Here is a 21,058-nt window from a genome sequence, read left to right as displayed (position 1 = left end):
CTTGAGATTTATGTGCAAGTTACCAAGGCAGAACAATCATTCAACCTACCAATGAAAGATGGCTGGAAGAGGGTTTCTGGGCAGCGGAAGCGTTCGTTTCCAATGGTGATCACCTGACCATCAGGAAGCTCATAGCTTTTTTCCAGAGAGGAGGAAGAGGCAGCAGTGGCCATCTCATTTTCAAAGTCCAGGGCCACGTAACACAGCTTCTCCTTGATGTCGCGCACGATTTCACGCTCCGCTGTCAAGAAGATTCAGTCTTTAGAACAGTGTTCAGGAAGAATCCAGCCATGTTGGCAGGTTGCTCCCTTTCATTCTCCAGCATCTTTCCCCCCATTTTTTAAACAACTCCTCTGCTAGCCTTTCAGGGGACTTTCTTGTTGGATGCCTTTTTGTGTCTAACGAACTGCAGAACGACTGCTAGGCCTTCTAAGGCCACTAGAAACATTGCACATAAAGCAATTCTCCTCCTCAGTCAGCAGCATGCCCTTACCAGTGGTCACAAAGGAGTAGCCACGTTCTGTCAGGATTTTCATGAGGTAGTCTGTAAGGTCACGACCAGCCAGGTCCAGACGCATGATTGCATGTGGCAAGGCATAGCCTTCGTAAATTGGCACATTGTGAGTGACACCATCTCCAGAATCAAGCACAATCCCTTTGAGAAAATAACACACCATTCTCAAGTTCATACCAACACATTTAGATATCTCAAATGCCTGTGCCACCCTCCCCAACAGCTTACCTGTGGTACGTCCAGAGGCATAGAGGGACAGAACAGCTTGAATAGCTACATACATGGCTGGCACATTGAAAGTCTCGAACATAATCTGAAATGCAATTACAATTATTGCCTTAAGAGTAGGGGGTTTTGCTCAGTTGAAGCAATATATTGGAAGAGAGGGAGAAGACAAGATTTTCATATTTCTTGGTGGTTAGTAATAACAAGAAAGGAAAATTCAAAATCTAAATAAAAAATTATCTATACCTAGCCTATATATATAATGTATGAATATGGACACATGCACATATTAAAGAAAATTTTGTAATAGGCCTAGACATAAAACAATATTAAGATGACATTAAGCTTGGACAGACTGAAGTTCTCACATTCAAAACAGATACACTGACTTTCTAAAGTAAAATGCAAATATGACAGGTGGTCACTATGCACTTTCATATTCTTTAAAAAGGAGAGATGGACACTCAAGCTGGCATGACTAACTGAAATGATACATTGCATCTCCTGTTAAGGTCACAAAGTTTGAATTATTCTATAGCATCAACGTGAGCTTACCTGGGTCATTTTCTCTCGATTGGCTTTGGGGTTCAGTGGTGCTTCAGTCAGTAGAGTTGGATGTTCTTCAGGTGCGACACGGAGCTCATTATAGAAGGAGTGATGCCAGATCTGAGGACAAGGGGAGAAGCAAAAGGAATATTTCTTATGCAGTTGTTCTTACTGCTTCCATAGAGATTACCAAAGTAATTGTAGAAGGCTGTACTATCCTCAGGATTTACTAATAGTATGTGACTTCTTTTAAGGACACATAAGGTAATGAAAATATATGTTATTCATACAGTAAAAGAGACATAGCAAGGTACTTCATTCCAGCAACACTATTTCAATAATGACTGAAAATTAAACAGTCTCAGAACAACTCAAGAACACAGGCAGACCTACACAGTAGAACTCAATAGATAGTGAAGTCTCTTGAAGGCAGTTTCATCTTTTAGTTCACAGGGGCCGGCCCAAGAACTCATAAAAATAAATTAAGGTAAATAATTTGTGAGGCAGAAAGTCAGCCTGTGTTTATGGCCTCCTTATGACTCATTCCTAACAGCTATAAAATTCTGAGGTCAGATGAACTGCAATGAGGTGGGCAATATACCAATAAGAAGTTAAAACCACCAGAGGCTTTCTAAAGTTTGTTTCTAAGGCAGGCTGATTTGTTAGGCATCTGAAAGGTTTTGCTGTCTTTCCAAGATAAATGTACAATGCTATGACAGTCAGTAAGTCTTGTGTGGCTCCACACTTGCAGTGTGTTGTGATTTCTTAACTGTTCCAATTAGCCCTGATTCCACAGCACAACATTAAACAGAAATACATTAGAAATGTAGCAAATTATATCAACCATAGAGACTATGGCTGTAAATATAGTTCTAGAAGTCTTTAATCCAAACATGGGCTCTATAATGGATGTGTTGCACTGCAATATTGATAATCTTTCAAGCATTTAAAAGTATATGTGTAAACAGTGCTCTTCGTATCAGGATTACATAGATGTTTTGCACTTAATGTAGAAACAGATGCCTTCTGAAATTCCATTTAATTACTAGCAAATTGAGGATATTCTTTTCCTCTTCTTTCTTCCCCCTCCAGTCATTAGCAAAGATGTATAGATCATACTGGACTAAAAAAAACTGATACCTATTTTGATGTACTCCTAGTGACGCTTCAGCTTTAGACGCAAGTTAGCCTTCGTTAAGTAGGTTGTTTTTAACAACCTTCTTGTTAAACCGTGCGTGATAGCTTGACACTTTCACCGAAAATTTAGTGAGTACTCTGTAAAGATTTGGTTCAAGAATTTCTGTTTAACAGTGTCACACATCAACTTTTCAAAGCTGAAATACCTTCTCCATGTCATCCCAATTTGTAATGATACCATGTTCTATGGGGTATTTCAAGGTCAGGATTCCTCTCTTGCTTTGAGCTTCGTCACCTACGTAGCTGTCTTTTTGACCCATACCAACCATCACACCCTATAAAATAACACAAATGGAGTTAGTCTGTAAAAAAGAGGTATCACAAAGTAATTAGAACATCAGCTGTGAAATAAATCCAGTTGCCAATGTTACTAGTTACAAAATAGTTTACAAATAACGATGAATGTAAAATTACTCATGGCTCTTTGAAATCCAAAATTAGATGTTTAGTTTACTCAAACCTCTGGAGTTCATTTTTCCACTCCAGTTTAAGTAAACAGCACAAGTACAATGTTAAATTCATCAAGACATAGTGGAAAAAATAGGGTTGTTTCAATGTTTGTTATTAATTAGGGATGAACAGTCTGCTAAACTATCATAAAGTGGAGTAAAAGCTGAAAGTGCTCTAAGGGTCAAGACAGAGTGATACACACTTCATAATTCCCAAAGCTTAAATTTCAACATTTAAAAATATATGTTTTAACACACTAACATTGCGATTGGAGACAGACAATTTAAATCCCCTGGTACAGGCTTCTTTTTAGGTATTTTCATGGATCCTATAGAAAAACTCCATGGACCAGAAACTGGACACTACTCTGGATATATAGTCTCTATGCTAGAGTTAGAATTACTAGGAAAAAAAAAATAGTATATAGTAGGATCTTTCGAGTGCATAATACTCTCTCCAGAATGTAGTCATTACACACTCCAAACCTTGGCACCTTGAACTGCCCTGTCTTATAAACAGACCAGCTGGATTTGCAATTTCTGATGGGATGATCCTTCCTTCAGGGCACTAATACAATTTTCAATATGTGATCAGGAAAGAAAGGTTCTAGAAATCTGCTGTATTTGTTTCCACTGTGACTTTATGGCTTGCTTTTGAGCAATTAATACCATTCACACTATCTACAGGAGCTGGTACTTGAATATATAACTATGTTAATGCCCAGAGGCCTCAATTAGGCACATATTTCTTCTGCCCTGAAGAGCTTAAAATCTGTTTGTTGGGTATATATAGGGTTGCACCTTGCAACCAATTTACTTCTTCCTATTTCACCAGGTCTTTAGATAGCATAAAAGCAATTAGGTGGTTCTAATAATCAGGAGGATTAGTTTGTCATGACCTAGCCAAGCTGCTTTAGTTCATGCTAATAATGATCTGGCTCAAAATCTATATACAGCAGCTTAGATAATATATGTAATTTTTACAAATTATTAAAATTGACTGGAATGCATCATATATTCAAAATGCAAACCTTGAAACTAAATAAATTCAACCCTTGACAGGTGCCCATTTGTGACACAGTTGAATCAATTAAATCAAGAAGGTTAATAGGAAGCTGACTGAAAAATTTTCCATGCATCATGTATCATCAGCTTTTAGGGCAGTCAAAATTTAAAGATGCTTCTGTAGTGGGCTTTTGTGTTTTTTTTAAGCTACCTTTACTCATGGAGTTCTCTGGGTAATCAAAAAATAATGGACAGGGATAAGACAACATATAAGGAAGTGAAAAATTTTAGAAGAATTCCACTCAAAAGGCAGGAGACCAGCTTTGACTCAGGTGAATGCACTGCTGGATACTTTTTGCCTGGAAACAGTGTTGCACAGATCACCCAGGGCTGCGCTAGTCCCAAACACAGGAGAAGGTGTCTCTGAGGTGGATGGCTGGGACAACAAAGCCTTCTGCAAACCCAGTACAGAATAACAAAAGCAGATCATCACCTGGTGCCTGGGACGACCCACAATGGAAGGGAAAACAGCTCTTGGAGCATCATCTCCAGCAAAGCCAGCTTTACAAAGCCCTGACCCATTGTCACAAACAAGGGCAGTGCTGTCTTCTTCCTCGCACATCTTCTATGTCAATGCCCTCAGGCCCTCCAGACAGAAAGCAGCCCTATGAAAAAAGTAAGAATTTTTTTAAAAAAAACATACTCGGGTAGCAGACTCCTCCTTGAAGACAGAGTCAGCTGTATGAAAGGAGCCAAGATCAGCAAAGGGAGGTATGACACTGATTTACCAACCACCAGACGCAAGGGGCCATGTGAGGGAAAGGACTTTCTTTTCAAAACATGAGAGATCTTGGCCATGACTGCCAGAGGGCCATATGCACTAGAGATTATACAGGGGATTCCAGGGGAGACTTCTGGTCCTGAGGCATGGGCAGACAAATCATGGAGCAGCAAATGTTTATCTAAATTTGGTCACAGAAGTCCATGGCTGGGGGTGGGTGGGAGATGAAAGAGAACATGAGAACACGAGACTGACAGATGGGAAAACAAAGATTCCTTTGCATCAGATTTAGCACAATTTCCCCTGCTTTTCTCTGTCCCTGAAAACATTCTGACCCATGTGGAAAACTGTCAAAGTTAAGAGCATTTCAGTCTACCACATCCAGTCTTGGGCTTTCCAAAGACTAACCGTACTAAATGCTAGGGATGTACCAGTGGTATTTTCCTGATGTAGATATTAATCCACTGTGTTAAAATGGCAAATTAAGTTTACATTTAATCCTTTAAAAGAGAAGAAATATACCAAATAAAACAGGGGAAAAAAAAAAAAAAAAAAAAGCCTTTTCCAGCCCTCCCCTAGGCACGCAGAAAAAAATAACCCACTTTTACAATGAAGTCAGGGACAGTATGCACTTTAAGAACAGGCTGCAGTGTATGGTCGATCATCTTTTCAAAGCAGCAAATAAACTTCATTTGTAGAGTGGCAGAGTAAGTTATGTTGGCTCCTTGTCTCAGTAAAAAGAAACCGTTTTCCACCTCTGGCAAAAGGAAGATAATACAGGTAATAAAAATGCTTTGAAAACTTTGTGTTAAAGTCAATTACAGAAACAAGCACTGAATACCAGGACTCAAAAAGAACTATTTGCTTGCAATTTATAGTGTAGTAGAGAATTATTTAGCTAGCTCTGAGACTGGACTTCCATGCAGAGTTCAATGAATTGGAGTGTGTTAACAGCTAAAGGAGACAGCTGTCATCCACAGACCACATGGCTCCACAAGCAGTCTCCAAAGCCTTCTGCCAGGGGAATACTGGAAGTGCAGGACCAAGCAGGAATGGAGTCAGCAAGAGCAGTGTTTGAGTAGCAAGGGAGCCCACAATCTGTTTAGGCTCTACATTGCATGGAACAAGCACAGACAGTTCTCCCAAATCCTTCACTTGAAATCCTCCATCTCTCCCCAGCCACAAGACATGGCTACAGCCCCACTCCTGCAGGCTGAGTGTGCATAGCTCCGAGGACAAGGCAAGGACAGGGAAATCCTAACTTAATGTACCCCAGGTATTATATATTTTATTTATTCCTCTATTGGGAAAGGAAAGAAAGTTGAAATATTTGTGTTTATTAAACGCCTGGGAAAACAGACTCTATATTCAAACAGTGAATGGAGTGCAATTGTTACCTAACATGAATGAACAGACTGGTTTGGACAAACCATTTCCTAATTAGGAAATATGCTTTTCAACCATCTGTTTTTGGAACAGAGTTCAAGGTCAGGGGTTTGCTCAAACCCATGCAACTAATGCAATGCCAAAAATCACTTGGGGGAGGGGAAAGAAGGAGGCAGGAAAAGCTACATTTCTGAGCTTAGTGGACTCTAAATGAAAACCATATTTAGTAAAAAAAGACAAAAAGTTGAAAAATCAAAGCTAAATTATTTCAGACAGGGCACTTTGTTGCCAGCTCAGGACTGCCATGGCATGCAGTAGTAATAGCTTACAGCAGCAAAAGTCACTCAGCACTGTGGAAGAAAAGAATTTTTTCTCCCAAGTAATTAATACAGTATTTAGCCTCTTTCCTCTACCTGCTTTGTATCTAAAGATAACCAATAACCCCACCAATCTCCACAAAAAGCTACTAATATAATTCAGCCCCACAACAAATACTGCGTGTAGCCTGTTCCTTAATGAAATATTTGGCATTTTACAGAATAGCAGTTACATATACATAGAGACAAGAAGAAATAGACAGGCATCGTCATTGTATCCTATTAGACACTGCTGTTTTGCATACTTCTGCATATCTTTACAGTCTATTCCCCCAAATATATCACCTTACACTGAGTTAAGAGCACTGAAGCAAACCTGGTGAGAACCCTAGTAGCCAGTGGGTAAATTCACCCATTCAGTTACTCTATTCTATACAAAAATGACACTACAGGCTCACACAGGTTCATTTAAGCATGAATACAGTTGTAATTCCAGCCATTACATTACACAGACTGTGTCTTTATGATATTACTGCAGCACTGGTGTAATCAGCAAAATCTTCAGGTAAAACTTCTCTCTTTCAGAAGTGCTATAAAATAAAGACAACTAAGTATAGATATTACAAGCATTTTATCAATCCAACTCCAGTAAGTTTGTTTAGCAAATTGCAGCACAACAGTTCATCCTCCTGAATAGCTTCAATTTGGCATTATTTAATTGAAGTCCTCCAGCAATCTGTAAATCATGCTACTGGTTCAGTGCCACTTACCCTGACAGTGCTTGGCTGGGGATAGCTGCTCTGGGATGGTGCACCCTGTCTCTGAAAGCTCTGAGGTTATATAGCCCCTTCAGCTCTTCTCCTCCCACTAGTCTCCCAAACAAGGAGCAGAGACAGGCAGAGATAGAGCTGAAGTTTCTAACAAAACCATATAGGGACCTTATTAAAAAAACCCTCTAATCTGTGTGGCCACAGGTCCTGGGTCTCTTCCACTGCATTCCAGTGTAGAGCTCATGAAACAGGAGGAGACTTTCAGCTGTGTAAGATAAACACTTTAAAACTCGAGGAGAGTTGCTAAAATACAGAGAGATGGAGTGTGCCCACAATAGACACTCTCTGGAAGGAGTGGCATGTGTTCAAGCAAGAGAGGTCCAGGCCTCCACAGGAACATCCAAAAAGCAGAATAAGAAATTGGAAGAGCAGTCTTTTGTAACAGGGAAGGCATTTTTAAATAAACATTTTGTTCTCATTAAAAATTTTTTTTAAAAGTGTTTTTCTTGTTTGCTAGTTATTGCCCACAGGCTTAAGGGTAGTGAAAAACCTGCTGTTGTGTAGGGTTCAGAATGAAGTATTTGAAGGTTGTGAAAATGTTCCGTTCAAAGATTCTTACGATCCCTTCTGGACTACAATGGGTTAGAACCCATCCTGTTATTCTCTCAGCTTTTTTTCAAAACCCTAGGACCTGTAGGCCTACATTTCCCTAGTGCTACTCACTCCACTGACGGCCGCAAGTCTGAACTATTGTATACTCACCTCAAATTGTTCATAACAAAGTTGTTAAATTTTATTAGCCCCATCTAGATTTTGACTGAACATATTTTTAGCAACTAAAGTAATGGTTCTCACTGTACACATTATTTTCAGCTCAGGACTCTTGATTTTTACAGCTGTAGCCAGCTGTTCTCTGGGCAGGATGATTCTAGCAAACAGCCCTTTCATAGCCAAAAATATTTTGTCAAAATAAAGACCAGAAATCAGCATCTCAAACTCCAATATTAAGCCATTACAAATTTAAAACAGCTTTAAGCACACAGGCCAAGAATGATGTGAGTATCCAAGTGAGATCCTTGCTTTGTGAGTCTTGCTACAACAGGGAGGTGAATCGTGTGTGCTGACTAACTGAGCCTTAATGCAGAAACTCTCCCATACAACCACAGTGGGAGTTTTTCTGATGTAGAGATTATAAGAATTAGACCATTAGTAGAGATAGTAGATAGGCAGAATTATGGAGTGAAGACCAAAAGGAATTTAACTTTTAAGGAAAGGAACTTGAAAGGAATGTAACTTCCTTTGAGGGTCGGAAACAGAAGCTAACAAATGTTGGAACATGAGCCATGCAAAAGCTATTTACTATTTCAGTTCCAGCACTGGGACACAAGATAAGAGACAGTTAAAAAAAACCACAACACAAAAAACCAAAAAAACCACAAAACACAAAAAAACAACAAAAACCAACCAAAAAAACACACAACAACAAAACAAACAAACAAACAAAAATTTCACAGATTAAAACCTTACCAAGGTAAATGGGCTACAACAGAGGATATAAAGAGATTCCTTTTTTTTTTCTTGTATCTCCAATTGATACTTGAAGGACAGCCAAAATTAAATAATTTGTTTTCCAGCAACACTCAAAAATATAGCAGAGAAAAATTGCTTATTGTATTAGATTAAGAAACACAGGTTAAGACAAAGGACAATTTCACACAGCAGAACCCTTCACTGCAGTATCATGTTTGATTTTGATACAAAAGTAAATTTCCTCCTAGATCAGAAAAAAACAGAATCTAATGTTTTCAGAAGCATCGTCTACCACTTCTCCTTGGGAATACAAGGACCAGGACAAATATCCAAAGCAATCCAAACTCGTCACTTTAATGAGAAAATATTCACACCCAAAAAAAAACTTACTAGAGAGGCTGCTCTAGCAGAGAAACACACATGAGATTGCAGAGCCAACTAAACAACCCTTCATTAGAACTGGTACACCATTCACACTGCACCTCAGCATAGCTAGAAATACACAAGAGATCTCTGTGGCTATTATAGGAGACAGTGGCCACACGCAGACACTTTTGTATCTCTGTTAAGCTTCATCACAGTTTCTGTGAACTTATCCTGGTGTACACCACAATTACTGGGGGTGGCAAAGATGGTAGCCACAAATCCTTGGCTGCTATGAGGAATTTGGGTGTGCATCACTCATAACCTAGTCTGTCACTGGCACCAAAGATGTAAGAATCCCTGCTTTCTGGGTGCTCATGAAAAAGATATGGCTGACACAGAGTCTCAGTCAGAGCAGGCAGTTGTTCATATGGTGACACAGAGGAAACACCACTTGTTTGGAGGGACCTACCATATGAAGGATATTTGTTAGTGACAGGGCTATACAAACTAGAAGGGAGAAGCAAGCCCAGAGGCTCACTGAGCAGCAGTGATGGATACACAGGAGCAGCACAACAAAAACACGGAGAGGCTGCACAGCCATCCTCCAGCACACAGTAGAAAGTCAGCGCTTGCCAGGCAGCTTGTCTCTGGGGTGTTACATTATGGAAAGTCCCAGGGCAGGCAGGAAGGAAGGCAAGCAGGTGAACTATGCAAGGAAATTAGGTCAGTCTGGCTCAAGGGACATCATGGAATATAGATATTTCTTTTCCTCTTAGTAATTCCATAACTGACTTCTGATCACACAGATATTACTACAGATAAAAACACACAGGGAAAAAAATGACAGCAGTAGTTTACAACTTTCTTGTCAGCAACATAGGTCATTACCAGAGGGGTAGGGAGGAAGAGAAGAATGTACTTGGCAGTATGTACAGACAGGAATAAGAATCTAAAGAAAACTGAACAGAAGCAATCTTCTGAGGACCAAGCCTTAACGCTGGGGATCTGAACTTTCCTCTATGCACATATACCAGCTTAGCTCAATTTTTTATATTTTTTTTGTGGGAAAAAGAGCACAGCACCATTCCTGAAATTTTCCCATCTGAAAGCCACTTCCATCATCACTTTTTGCTGCCTATCGCTCAGTACTTATCCCACTCCTTTGCGTAGAAATCATCATAATTGGCATAATTCACCCAGTGCATCTATACCCTGAGGTTCAAGTTATTTAATTGTATCCATAGCCAAAACCAATGATTTTTATTTGGCTTCCTCTGAGAACTTTGTTGCTTGTCCATGCTAAACCATTTTGCAGTCGTCACCACAGAACCATGTCCAGAGGATGATCAGATAAAGGAAAAAAAGCAGAAAAAATTTTTTTTCCTTCTTTCATGTCTTTTTCACTTGCTGTCTTTATAGTGATACCAACAAAGCTGCCCTGCACAATGGGAACTTCCCTATTGACTTCAAGTGTCTTCAAGATACCAATGGAAACTCTTAGCTACATGTTCCTCAAGTCAAGTTCTTTGGTTATCAGCAACTTGTGCAGATTATTGTATAGACAGAATATGTGCTTGGGACTCTACAGCAGCAGGAGCTGCACAGACACAATGCCTAGGAAAGAGCTTCAGCTGCCCTGAAGAATGCCAGTGCAGAGGCCAAAAACCATTTCATAGATGCCATACTTTTCTGGTAAAGGAGGGCAGAAGCTGTAGTCTTGTCCCAAATCCTACAGAAAACTGGGAATGAAGTAACCTCTTTACTCATAACATCACAAGCCATTACTTTATAAGGGAAAATAACTTCTGAGACATGTGTGGAGACCTTCCTGCCTACATCCAATTGGCTGTTTGGGAATGAAACTCTGCTAAATATGTCTCTGACTCTTTTATTTGGGGATTCCTTTCAACTTCATAGTATTAGCAGAATCTGTAAACGTTTTGTCTTGTCTGGCTTCAGAACATCTCCTCTAGCTCACTGACAGGCTTCACACTTAACCACCCCCGTTTTTGAGAAAGGCAGGAATAAATAAATTTTAGGGAGCAGAAAGTCCCTCTAATAATCTGATTCATGGCAGCTGTCACACAGAATGCATCTGCAAAGTGTCAGATCCACTGTAAACTGTCCAACCCAGAGATTAACTTTCTCTGTTATTGTCAGGCTCTTCCACTGATCTCTAACAACTAAAACAAAACGGCTCTAATAATTCTCAAATATGGAAGTTTCTGTTTCTTTATGTCCGGCATAAGGATTTCTTGAGACAGGAGTTTGTACCAAAATCTTCATGCATAACAGAAGCAGACTGAGTTTTCCTCTATCAATTTACTTAATTTAAGCAGATAGTTTTGGAGACAGATTGCTCTCCATGATTTCTTGTGGAAATAAGCACTACATTTTATCTGCAAGGCAGCACCCATAGCTCACACACCAGCTGGTGTAGACATGTCTAACGTTAGAAAGAAAACATCAAATATATCAGAAGCACAACCCAAGAAACACTGTCTTTATACCAAGAGTTGCAAATCCACCAGAGATCCTGGATAAACCCTCAGACCACTGGCCGAGGCTGAGTTCTGCCCTACTGTGTGTAAACTCTTAACAACACCTTAGCAGCTTGTTCACAGTTCAACCAGACATATCTGTCCAAAATGACATTGTAGACAAGGCTTCACAATAGGTTTGTACTGGCACATCTCCTAACAGCTGAGAGAACACTTTCCCCCAGACAATTACCAGAACCTCTCCAGTAACATGCTACCTAAATTTGTCAAAGTGTAAATGAGATCTTCCCACCATACAAATGTGAATAACAAGCCCTATATTCCTGAGGAAATCAGATCCACATAGTATGTGGGGAGAGGGGCAGGCAGGCAGAACACAGGGGTCCTTCCTCCACAATAACTCCTGAGCTCCCCAGCCAATGTATCCCCAGACTGACAGCAACAAAGAGACTAATTTCTCACTACATTTTTGAAAGTGGTTGTCCTGTTATTATCTCACCAAAAGAAACATTTCCAGATGAGCTTGCACTACACATTGTGAGAAATCAGATTGTTCCCATCAGAGGAAGCCCAGCGGCAGGTTTCATAGGGCTATTACAGCTAAAGACTGTGGACTTATTGCACGTCTAATCACATCACACAGCCTCACAAGCTGAAGTGCCCATATCAGCCAATTTCGTTGGCCCACTAGCAAAGAGCACAGAAAAGGATCTCTACGGGGTAATCTCTTTCACTACCAAATTTATAATTTTCTGGAGTGTCAGACTTTCACTTTTTGCAACTGACACAGCTTCTTTAGCCATGGGCTCTGGATAATGACAAACTGTAGAATCCTTCTCACCACAAATGTCAACAAGAAGGCACCTGCCTCTCCAGATGGCCCAGCCCTGGTCTCCATCCTCTTTCTCCAGGCACCTGGGCTCAGAGCAGTTTGGTGTCTCTGCTGGGCAGGACAAGAAGACACATGGCCCTGCTGCAACTTCCTCCTCTTCTGTATGAGCCACTCAGCACAACCATTAAACAAACAGCTCCTGAGAGCACAGCTGAGCTCTTTTTTTTTTTTTTTTTTAAACCTACAGAAGAACCACTGTATTACAATGAAGTAATGAGCATTACATGGCAATAAACTGAAGAATACAAAAAAATACAAGGACAAATATACAACCTGTGTTACTAAAGTGAGCACATGCTTTTAAAAACACCTTAGGATAAAAAGGAAATGTACTTTTGCAATTGGCAAGGTATTATATGGAAATACATTACATTACATGCAATTACAAAAAATAATGTGGTAAATGCCAACATATTTAACACACATACATTTTCTATACTATGAAAAATTCAGATGTCAATTCAAAGGATTATGAAGGAGTTTGGAGCTTTCTTTTTAACACCGCTACAGGAGGGTGATTTAAAAAAAAAAAAACAAACCAACACAAACAACAAGACAGCAGTAAAAAGTTGAGCATGCACAGTACAGCAGGTTTGGATAGCCTGCATCCATCCAGGTGTCCCAGAAAAAAGGCAAAAATATCTCCAGAACAATTAATTAGTCCTTAAAAATGTTTAAGGGATTTTCCCAGAACAAGAAGAAAGGCAGTTAAACAGAAATGTAAAGCATATAATGGCAAGAAGTAGCTAATTATAAACTTGCCAGATGAACACACCACTTTAAAGCAGACTATTGCAGCTGCCAATACAGAATCCAAATAATAAAAGCAGATAATATAACAAATGCTAATTAATAAGGCTTTATAAAAATTACTTCTTGTCAAACTTTCAATGACAAATATTGCAAACTTAGAAAGTAACAGGCTTTAGAGGACCTTTTACAACTAAAACATTAAATAATTTAAAATAAATCAAGTGCGGAATTGACCTATGCAGTAGCATGAGAACTGTCTGGCTGAAGTCCCACAGTACATCAGTGCAGGGAAATAACTGCTGAGTGGGTGGGATTCTGTGGGACCTTCCCTACTCATCATTGGCTGTGCACCTGAACATCTTTATCAGTGATCTGAACAATAAGGTAAGTAACAGATAAGACAGAGTCCACCCCAGCAGAATCCTGTTTATAATACGAAGCCTTGAGAAAATTCTTTGTATCTCAGACCCATGCAAAAGAATTCATACCCCCATCCATAGCACTTTTGCTGAATGTAATTTTAGTTGATGAAAATAAGGTGCAGACAAATGCACCCAGCAAAGAGGCACCTAACTCACCACAGGCTGCAGGAAGGACAGGACTTTAACTGATGCTCTCCTGTGCCCTGTGTGCAATGTCAGCCTGCCTCTGTCATACCTTCCTGTACAGATCCTGGCTGCTGCTTGGGCCTAGAAGACCCTCCTGGTTTCTACTGTGGTGCACCAGGAGACAGACAGCTGATGACAGGTGGTTATTTAGCCAGGAGGAACTTAGCACTCAGGCATGAGCACATTCAGTTTACAAACTTCTCCCCAAACGATGCTCAAGCCTCAGAAGAAGCCTGAAGCAGGCCACATTTTGCCTTTGCTTTGCAGATGTATTTTAGTTACATAAGGTACTTTCTTCTTCCTCTTTCTTACAGGTCATTAGAACTATGGAAAAGTACACGTAGCTTGCTACTTTTGTTTAATAACTTGGTTGGTTTTCTGAAAGTGTGCCAGCATTTTCCAGCCAAATTGAGGGTATTTTTCCTTTTCCACTAAATGTTTTACATGCCCGCTTTTTAATTTTTGCTCAAATCTTCTATCAGACTAAAGAACAATGTTTTGTTGTTTTTCTTTACGACACTAAGAGAGACTTGGACACACACTTCTGAAGCAAACATAACCATCCCCCAGAAATAAGGAAAAGTACAGAATTCTGCAAAGCTTTTGCTCATTCCAGCCCATTTCAAGACCAACTGTTGTACCTGTGGCCTAGGGGGGTCTGAAAATAGTCAGGACTCAGGCCTAATCTGCCTTTAGCCCAGCTGGGGATTTCTCTGACATTAACTGCATTTCTTAACATGGGTAAGACCACAAACACTGCTCTGCATTGTACACACATATTGTGCCTACAGTGACCAGCACAAATACAGTTCAGGCACACAGCTTTTCATTGCATAGACAGAAGGCTAACATCTGCCTAGTTTCACTGGGGATGTTCTTAAAGTTCTGAAAACCAAAGTACCTAAAGACAGAAAACGCTAAAACCTGCAGATTCATGTTCTGTTCTTCTCACAAGTCAGCAACAGCACTAAATAAAAGACAAGGGTTTGTATTTCTCTGTCTCGCAGTTATGGTTTGTACCACATTGTCAGTCTTGTAAGTACTTTCCAAGCTTCTCTTCATTCAGTTCCTTGCTAATAAATTCTTGAACAGATGTAAGAACTCCTTTCACTGCTGCAAAACACTGTTGCTCACAGATCTTGAAAATGTCTGGATAGTTTCCACATCAGAATACCAGAACTACTTGCAGCTCTTCCAGTTTCCTAATTAGAGCCTGTTACTTACTGCATTATATTTGGCTGCCTCTGGGAATTCATTTACAAGGTCAAATGCTCAGACCTCTTCAACATAATATGAGTCTTTCCTCTGCACCCTGATTAGTCTCTGTTACACAGCATGAGCACATTGTTTAGTAATAGGAGAAAATTATGCAATTAACACAGGTCTTTGGCACAAATATGTCCCCCTTTCTGAATTGTATTTAGATAAAACAGTGTTGCTATAGTATTTTATAGCATTAAAAACTCAGCACCACTTGCACTACAAATGGCCAGGCATTCTCAGAAAAACTGGATGGAGGGATCAGGGGACAACCACCCTTCGAAAAAAGGGCTAATGTCTGTTCCTTTTTTTCTGCTTACACAATACAAGCTACTGTTTTCACAATGGCTACCCTGTTAATTTGATTTTTAGTAATTTGTAATTATTCTCCTGTATACTTGTTTTTGTCAGATCCTGGGTTTTCAGCTAGACCCCCTGAAAAAAAAATGTGATTTTTGTAGCAGGTCACTCAGGAGTAGTGGAACAGGAGCTGGGAGAGAGAGGAACAAGCTCTATGGAGCAACAGCCCTTCACTGCACCAAGCTGAAATGTTCTGGGCTGTGCCTCACAAACTGGGCTGCCCCACTGGGGGGCTGATGGCAAGGATGGAAGGCCCCAATTACTGATATAACATACCTTTATATCCCCTTTATGCACATGTAGTGAAATCTTAGCTTCACTCAAAACAACATCAAAATTGCCATTGATCTCAAATAAAATCATGGCTCAATAAAGTGATTCAATGAGAGCAAAGAACCCAGAACAAAACCTCTACTTCTAGAAGACAAGACAATTTCCTTACACTATTACAGCAAAGGGATGAGAGTCTGTCTTCATTTCTCAGATGAAAATGAGGAACTGCTCTCCTCTCAGCAGGCTACCTCCAGACAGGGGGTTTCTGAGCACCCCTGAGAGGGGAGGAATGCATGGGAAACCAGTGACTGTTTAGCTCAAGCCTGTGCTGGCACCAGACTATCCTGCCCATCCCAGGGAACCAGAAATGCACATTCTACTGTTCATCCCTCTGCAGTCCCCCATCTGGTCTTTTATTCCTGTGTGTGAGATGGCTGATAGCAGGAGAGGCAGCTACCATGCAGCGCAGAAAATTGCCTCTTCTGCAATACCTGCCTTCAAAGAAGTATTTGAGAATCTAGTCAGCTGAAAAATACCACTGATAATTTGTCTGGGAACACAACAGACTGCCACAGACAGCAAACATTCACGTATTCCTTCTTGTTATGACCACCCCTAGAGATGCACAGCTTTCTAAGCCCATGATTTAATCGGTGGTGAGAACCACCAACAGAAAAAAAATCAACTTCTTTTTGATAGAAAAATAAATCAGTCTGTACTACATACTCATTTCATTTGCTTCATGCTCATAAAAGCTTGACTATGCAGCCGCCTGTGCAGCAGAACAGAGAAGATATGACTCACTCCTGTAGCTGCATGAGCTGCCCCGGCCTCTGTGCAGATGTGTGGTAGAAGTGGGCGAGTAGGTAGGGTAGGGAACAGTGAAAGCCCCACCACCTTGAAACCTTGCTTCTACCACAACTGCTCCTCTCTACCAGAATTTAGCTCTTGATCTACCTGAAGCACAAGCCCTGGTTGAAAGCTTACAGCAGTGCACTGAAATTTCAGTCAGGAGACAAACATTCACAGTGAGATCACTGCATCCTGTTCTCACTCTGAAGAATGTTTTTATGTCACAGAGGGTGCCGACCTGCACCTGAGACACTAGTGGGGAGTCTCAGCCAAAAGGCATCATTTAATCTAAGTGCACTAGTCTCACTTTTAGAGGATATCTCAGAACCAGGAATATGACAGAGCAAAGCAAACCAGTGGAACTAAACCCCAAAGACATATTTCTTACAGTTTCAGAAAATGATCAACTACAGTATGCTAAGATCTTTTAAAATGTTTATTCTAGCTTCTCCTCCCCATTGCCACCTTTAACAAAATTTGTCTTAGTTAACTTAAAAATTATTATGAATTTTTTTTCCATGAAGGGTGGCTGTTTGGGTGTCACTTACTCAACACTGGAAGTAAAGACATTTGGTGGGCCTGTTACTAACATCTTCAGATCAAAGGTTAAAAGTAGAAGACATCTTTTTGCTCACACTTACCTTTTAACTTCAGACATTTCTTCACAAGTCTTTCCTCTCTCATCCTCAATATGAGGATTCAGGCTTGGAATTGACTCACAAATACAGGAAACTAATTCTTCTCATGGACTAAATCGGACATGCTCTGTCCAGGCAGTGCCTGAAGGGAAAAGGTTTGAACACTTCTTCACTCACCTCTGTAGAATATCAAGCCTCCCTAGCATATTGTCTCAATGGCTTTTAGAGTTAATCTGTTACACATTTGAAAGTAAGCATTTGCTGTACACCAGGATTTGCAAGCATAAACGATAAGCAACTAGCCTAAAGAAAAAAGAGCATCATCCAACCTCTGAAGCTAAGCTGCCTGCTGCAAGTCCTGGAGGGAGACAGAGCTCTGCAAAACATTTAGAACATATGCATTTACAATATATCAAGTCACAAAGTAAAATTTTAAGTGAGGCCCTGTGATATGCAAAACATATCCTAAGTAATGCAGCATTCAGGATCTCAGCCCTCACTGGTAGAGGGCACACACGGAGCACTGGGACAGGACGGTCCCATGGCTGAAATTAAGTCAATAATCAACCCTAAGATAGAAACACATCTACATTTATGGTAAGGTTATACTGATTGGCTGTAGGAGCCACCAGGCATCCAGCCAATTTGCTTTTCCAGTCTAAGGGAATGCTCGGTTTGTTTGAAAAATGTTTTTGTTTTTTTTTCCCTGCAGTGAAGAATGCATTGACGTCATCAGACTGGGTCTGCTGAACAAAAGCATGGATCCAGGGTTCTGTCAAGAAGCTGAATCGCAAGAGAAATTATATTAATCTGTTTCAGCTTTCTTTTAGAGTAACAGGGACAATTCCCAATTCTCCTTTATCACCATCTCCAGGAGTACTGCTAGAGGCAAAAGTGACTCGCTAGGACTTTCAGTTTCCACTGTTTTGTTCCACTCTGTTTTATTGCTCTTGTGGGTTTTTTAGATAAACAGCAGTATCTATGACTCCACAGGCCTGTGTATCAGATCACTACTACTTCTAATAGGAACATGCTGCATGCCAGAACTTTGTGATCTGATTTGGTGTAACACCATGCAGCACCCTTACAAAAAAAAACCCAAACCAAAACAACAAACCAACCAGCCACAGGGTGTTCATACACCTCTGTAGTCACACATTGTTTTCCCACTTCTATGCTGTTGTATCAGCTTCTGCACCCACAAAACAGGGTGTTTGAGCCAGTACAGTGCTTTGCTACCACATCTGACCAAGAACCTTTCACTATACCACTAACCCAGGTAATTTACAGTATATTAAAAAAGGATAAGGGTAACATCAAATTGTCAGAATCCAGCCATATCACACTGCAACAAAACACTCAACAGCTACAGCAGTTATAGATCCTTCTGGTCCACAAGACCATAGAGTAAAGGGTGCAGCAGACGTGTGGAGTAAGATCACAACTTTAATGTTTCACAGAAGGTTTGGAAAACAATGGGCAAAACATTCTACCATACAACTGTACTCAGTAAGAGCTCATGATTAAAGAACTTACGCCACTCCCATAATTTCCCAACTGGTGCTTGTGATGAGTCGCAGAATGAAATAGGTTTGAACAAAGGAAATGCAATAGAGTTGTGTGAGTAATGGATTACTCAGTCTATTACTTAGCATGCTAGTAGTTGAATTAAAACTCAAAATTATGTTGTTCTGAACATAGATGATGGAGGGGAGAGGCAAAACAGAAAAGAAAAATAAAACAAAATGCAGACAGAAAGTTAAACAAAAATACTTTATTTTGGGCTCAATTAAGTTTTTGAGCTTTATTCCCTTCCCTCTAAGCTTCAGGTTATTTACAAAATATGATTCACATAACAAAATGTTTCATTTTAAATATCTCCAAAATATATATTGTATTCTCTCCTATTTTCCTGCCTTTCAAGACAAATCAAGTTGTGTCTTCTAATCCATATTTTAAGTCAAACTATCTGCCTACTAAAGGGATAGAAGAATAAGTCAACATATACAAGGAAAATACAAAGCTAATATGAAGACAATTGTAGTGAGAGTTCATAACTCTTCTCAAATTCAACAGCTCCTGAATTTCTTACATTAGGGAATCCCAGTGTAAGTTTTCTGTGCAGCAATTATTTTCTAACATGTATCGTAGGTCAAAGGAGAATTTAAATTTCATGGAATTATTCTGGTTAAGTTATTCTACATTAGTCTACTTGCTAAATCCTAATGAAAAATAACTGCTGAATGATTACCAATATGCCAAAACAAACCTAAACCAATTTGTGTTGTTTTTGTTTTAAAAAGCAACACTACATTTAAATTTTAAAACTCTGTAACAATTCCTTCTTAACAAAGAAATTAGTAGAAAGCAAGTCAGATCTAATGGTTCCAACCTCCAATTATTTTTCAACATTTTGAGATTAGACCAATACGATGCACAAGCCTCTGGGCCCTCAATCACGTTTTATTTTATCTTGGAAAAGTTTTATTTGCAGACTAATTAAGGTAGTCTTCTCAAAAATTTATCAATTCATAACATTATAACACAATGATAGAGTCAGTATCTTGAGGTGCAAGTAGGCTTCTGGAGAGGGAAGAAAAGGTTTTATTCCAGTTAAGGCATGAATAAAGATTCCAACTCAGCAAGTCTCAAAGCCAGAACACTGCAGTTGTTTTGTCCAGAGTTACTCCTTACGTGCTTTTGAACAGAACTTCCTATGGCCAGTGCATATACGTAGACATAGAACAACAACAAGAAGAAAAAAACAACCCCCCCCCAAATCAAAACAGCATCCTAAATAAATCAAAACGTTCACTTCAATTCTAAAACCTCACATTTTTAAAGGCGGAGTTGCAAAGGAACTAAATGTCAGTCTCCTGTGTATTGGACTTAAATCCCGTCCCAGTCTGCTCCCTCTTTACAGGTTCGGGAAGGTCCAAGGCCATCTGCTGGCAAGAAAAATAGTGCAATGTCTTGTACTGCTTAGCACTGCTCACTGACACCTGAATTAAGATTTAGATGCAAGGCAAGTAAAGAAAATAGCCAAGGCTGCCACTTTTACCAGCCAAAAAAAGCTACTGCAACCCAAGGAACACTGCAAAGACAAAAGCAGTGGCCTTACATGCTCATCAACACCAACTCAGGATGGCCAAACAATAAACAAAAAATCCTCCTAACACATGGCTGTTTCTTGGTTTGTATCCTATATATATATATATATGAAAACAAGCAAACAGCTACAGTTATTAACTATATGAGATATGAATGCAAGTCTTATGCAGACACTATTATTTTGACAAGAATCTGGTGGCTTCTAAAATGTCTCTCAAAGTTCCCTACTAAGTCAAAAACACTCCACCGCAGAACAGACACACACACACGCCATCACCACCCCTCCGGGGGGGCAGGGAGGAGTGTAAACCACATGCACCCAATAGACGTTAGCTACATTAGTGGAAGGTATCAGATAATTAGGGCAAGAAGCACACCGAGGTGGTACTGAAAGCTGAGCGATGCCTGCTGAGGGCCCAGTCATGTCAGGTTTTGGTTTTAGGATAACTCTGTTGAGCTTTCTGCTGCACCAGCCATCCAGATCCAGACATCACTGCTCACAGTCCCTACTCCACCTCTACCCGCACGCAAATTTCTGCCAAAGTTAACAGCTTCGGGTACATACTGATTTGTATTTGCCCAGTAGGAACTGCAGATATGTATCACAGGCACTACACTCAAGGGAGGTGTCTCTCATTTGTCACATTCTGTACTGCCACTGGAAAGGCAAAAAGCTGGTCATTAAAGGGTGCTCCAAAGGCAAAATGTATCAGCGGTACATTTT

General features: G+C 40.0%; 1 protein-coding gene across 2 annotated transcripts in view; it reads right to left on the bottom strand.

Annotated features, from left to right (window-relative positions):
- ACTA2 (actin alpha 2, smooth muscle) overlaps positions 1–21,058 on the bottom strand; it is a 58,192-nt gene that overhangs the window by 4,119 nt on the left and 33,015 nt on the right. Inside the window, exons 1-7 of one of the 2 annotated variants that reach the window (XM_051616606.1) lie at positions 7,191–7,279; positions 4,430–4,601; positions 2,629–2,757; positions 1,295–1,405; positions 743–827; positions 494–655; positions 50–241 (exon numbers count right to left, since the gene is read on the bottom strand). In XM_051616606.1, coding sequence (XP_051472566.1) covers positions 50–241; positions 494–655; positions 743–827; positions 1,295–1,405; positions 2,629–2,757; positions 4,430–4,558 — 808 coding nt within the window. In that variant the 5' untranslated portion in view covers positions 4,559–4,601; positions 7,191–7,279. Of the gene's footprint in view, positions 1–49; positions 242–493; positions 656–742; positions 828–1,294; positions 1,406–2,628; positions 2,758–4,429; positions 4,602–7,190; positions 7,280–21,058 lie in introns of those variants that run through there. The other variant, XM_051616607.1, reaches the window with a different exon arrangement.

The sequence above is a fragment of the Apus apus genome, chromosome 4, assembly GCF_020740795.1.
Source record: "Apus apus isolate bApuApu2 chromosome 4, bApuApu2.pri.cur, whole genome shotgun sequence".
NCBI lineage: Eukaryota > Metazoa > Chordata > Aves > Apodiformes > Apodidae > Apus > Apus apus.
The sequence above is the reverse complement of the archived record's forward strand: the minus strand, read 5'-3'. Positions and strand labels throughout refer to the sequence as shown.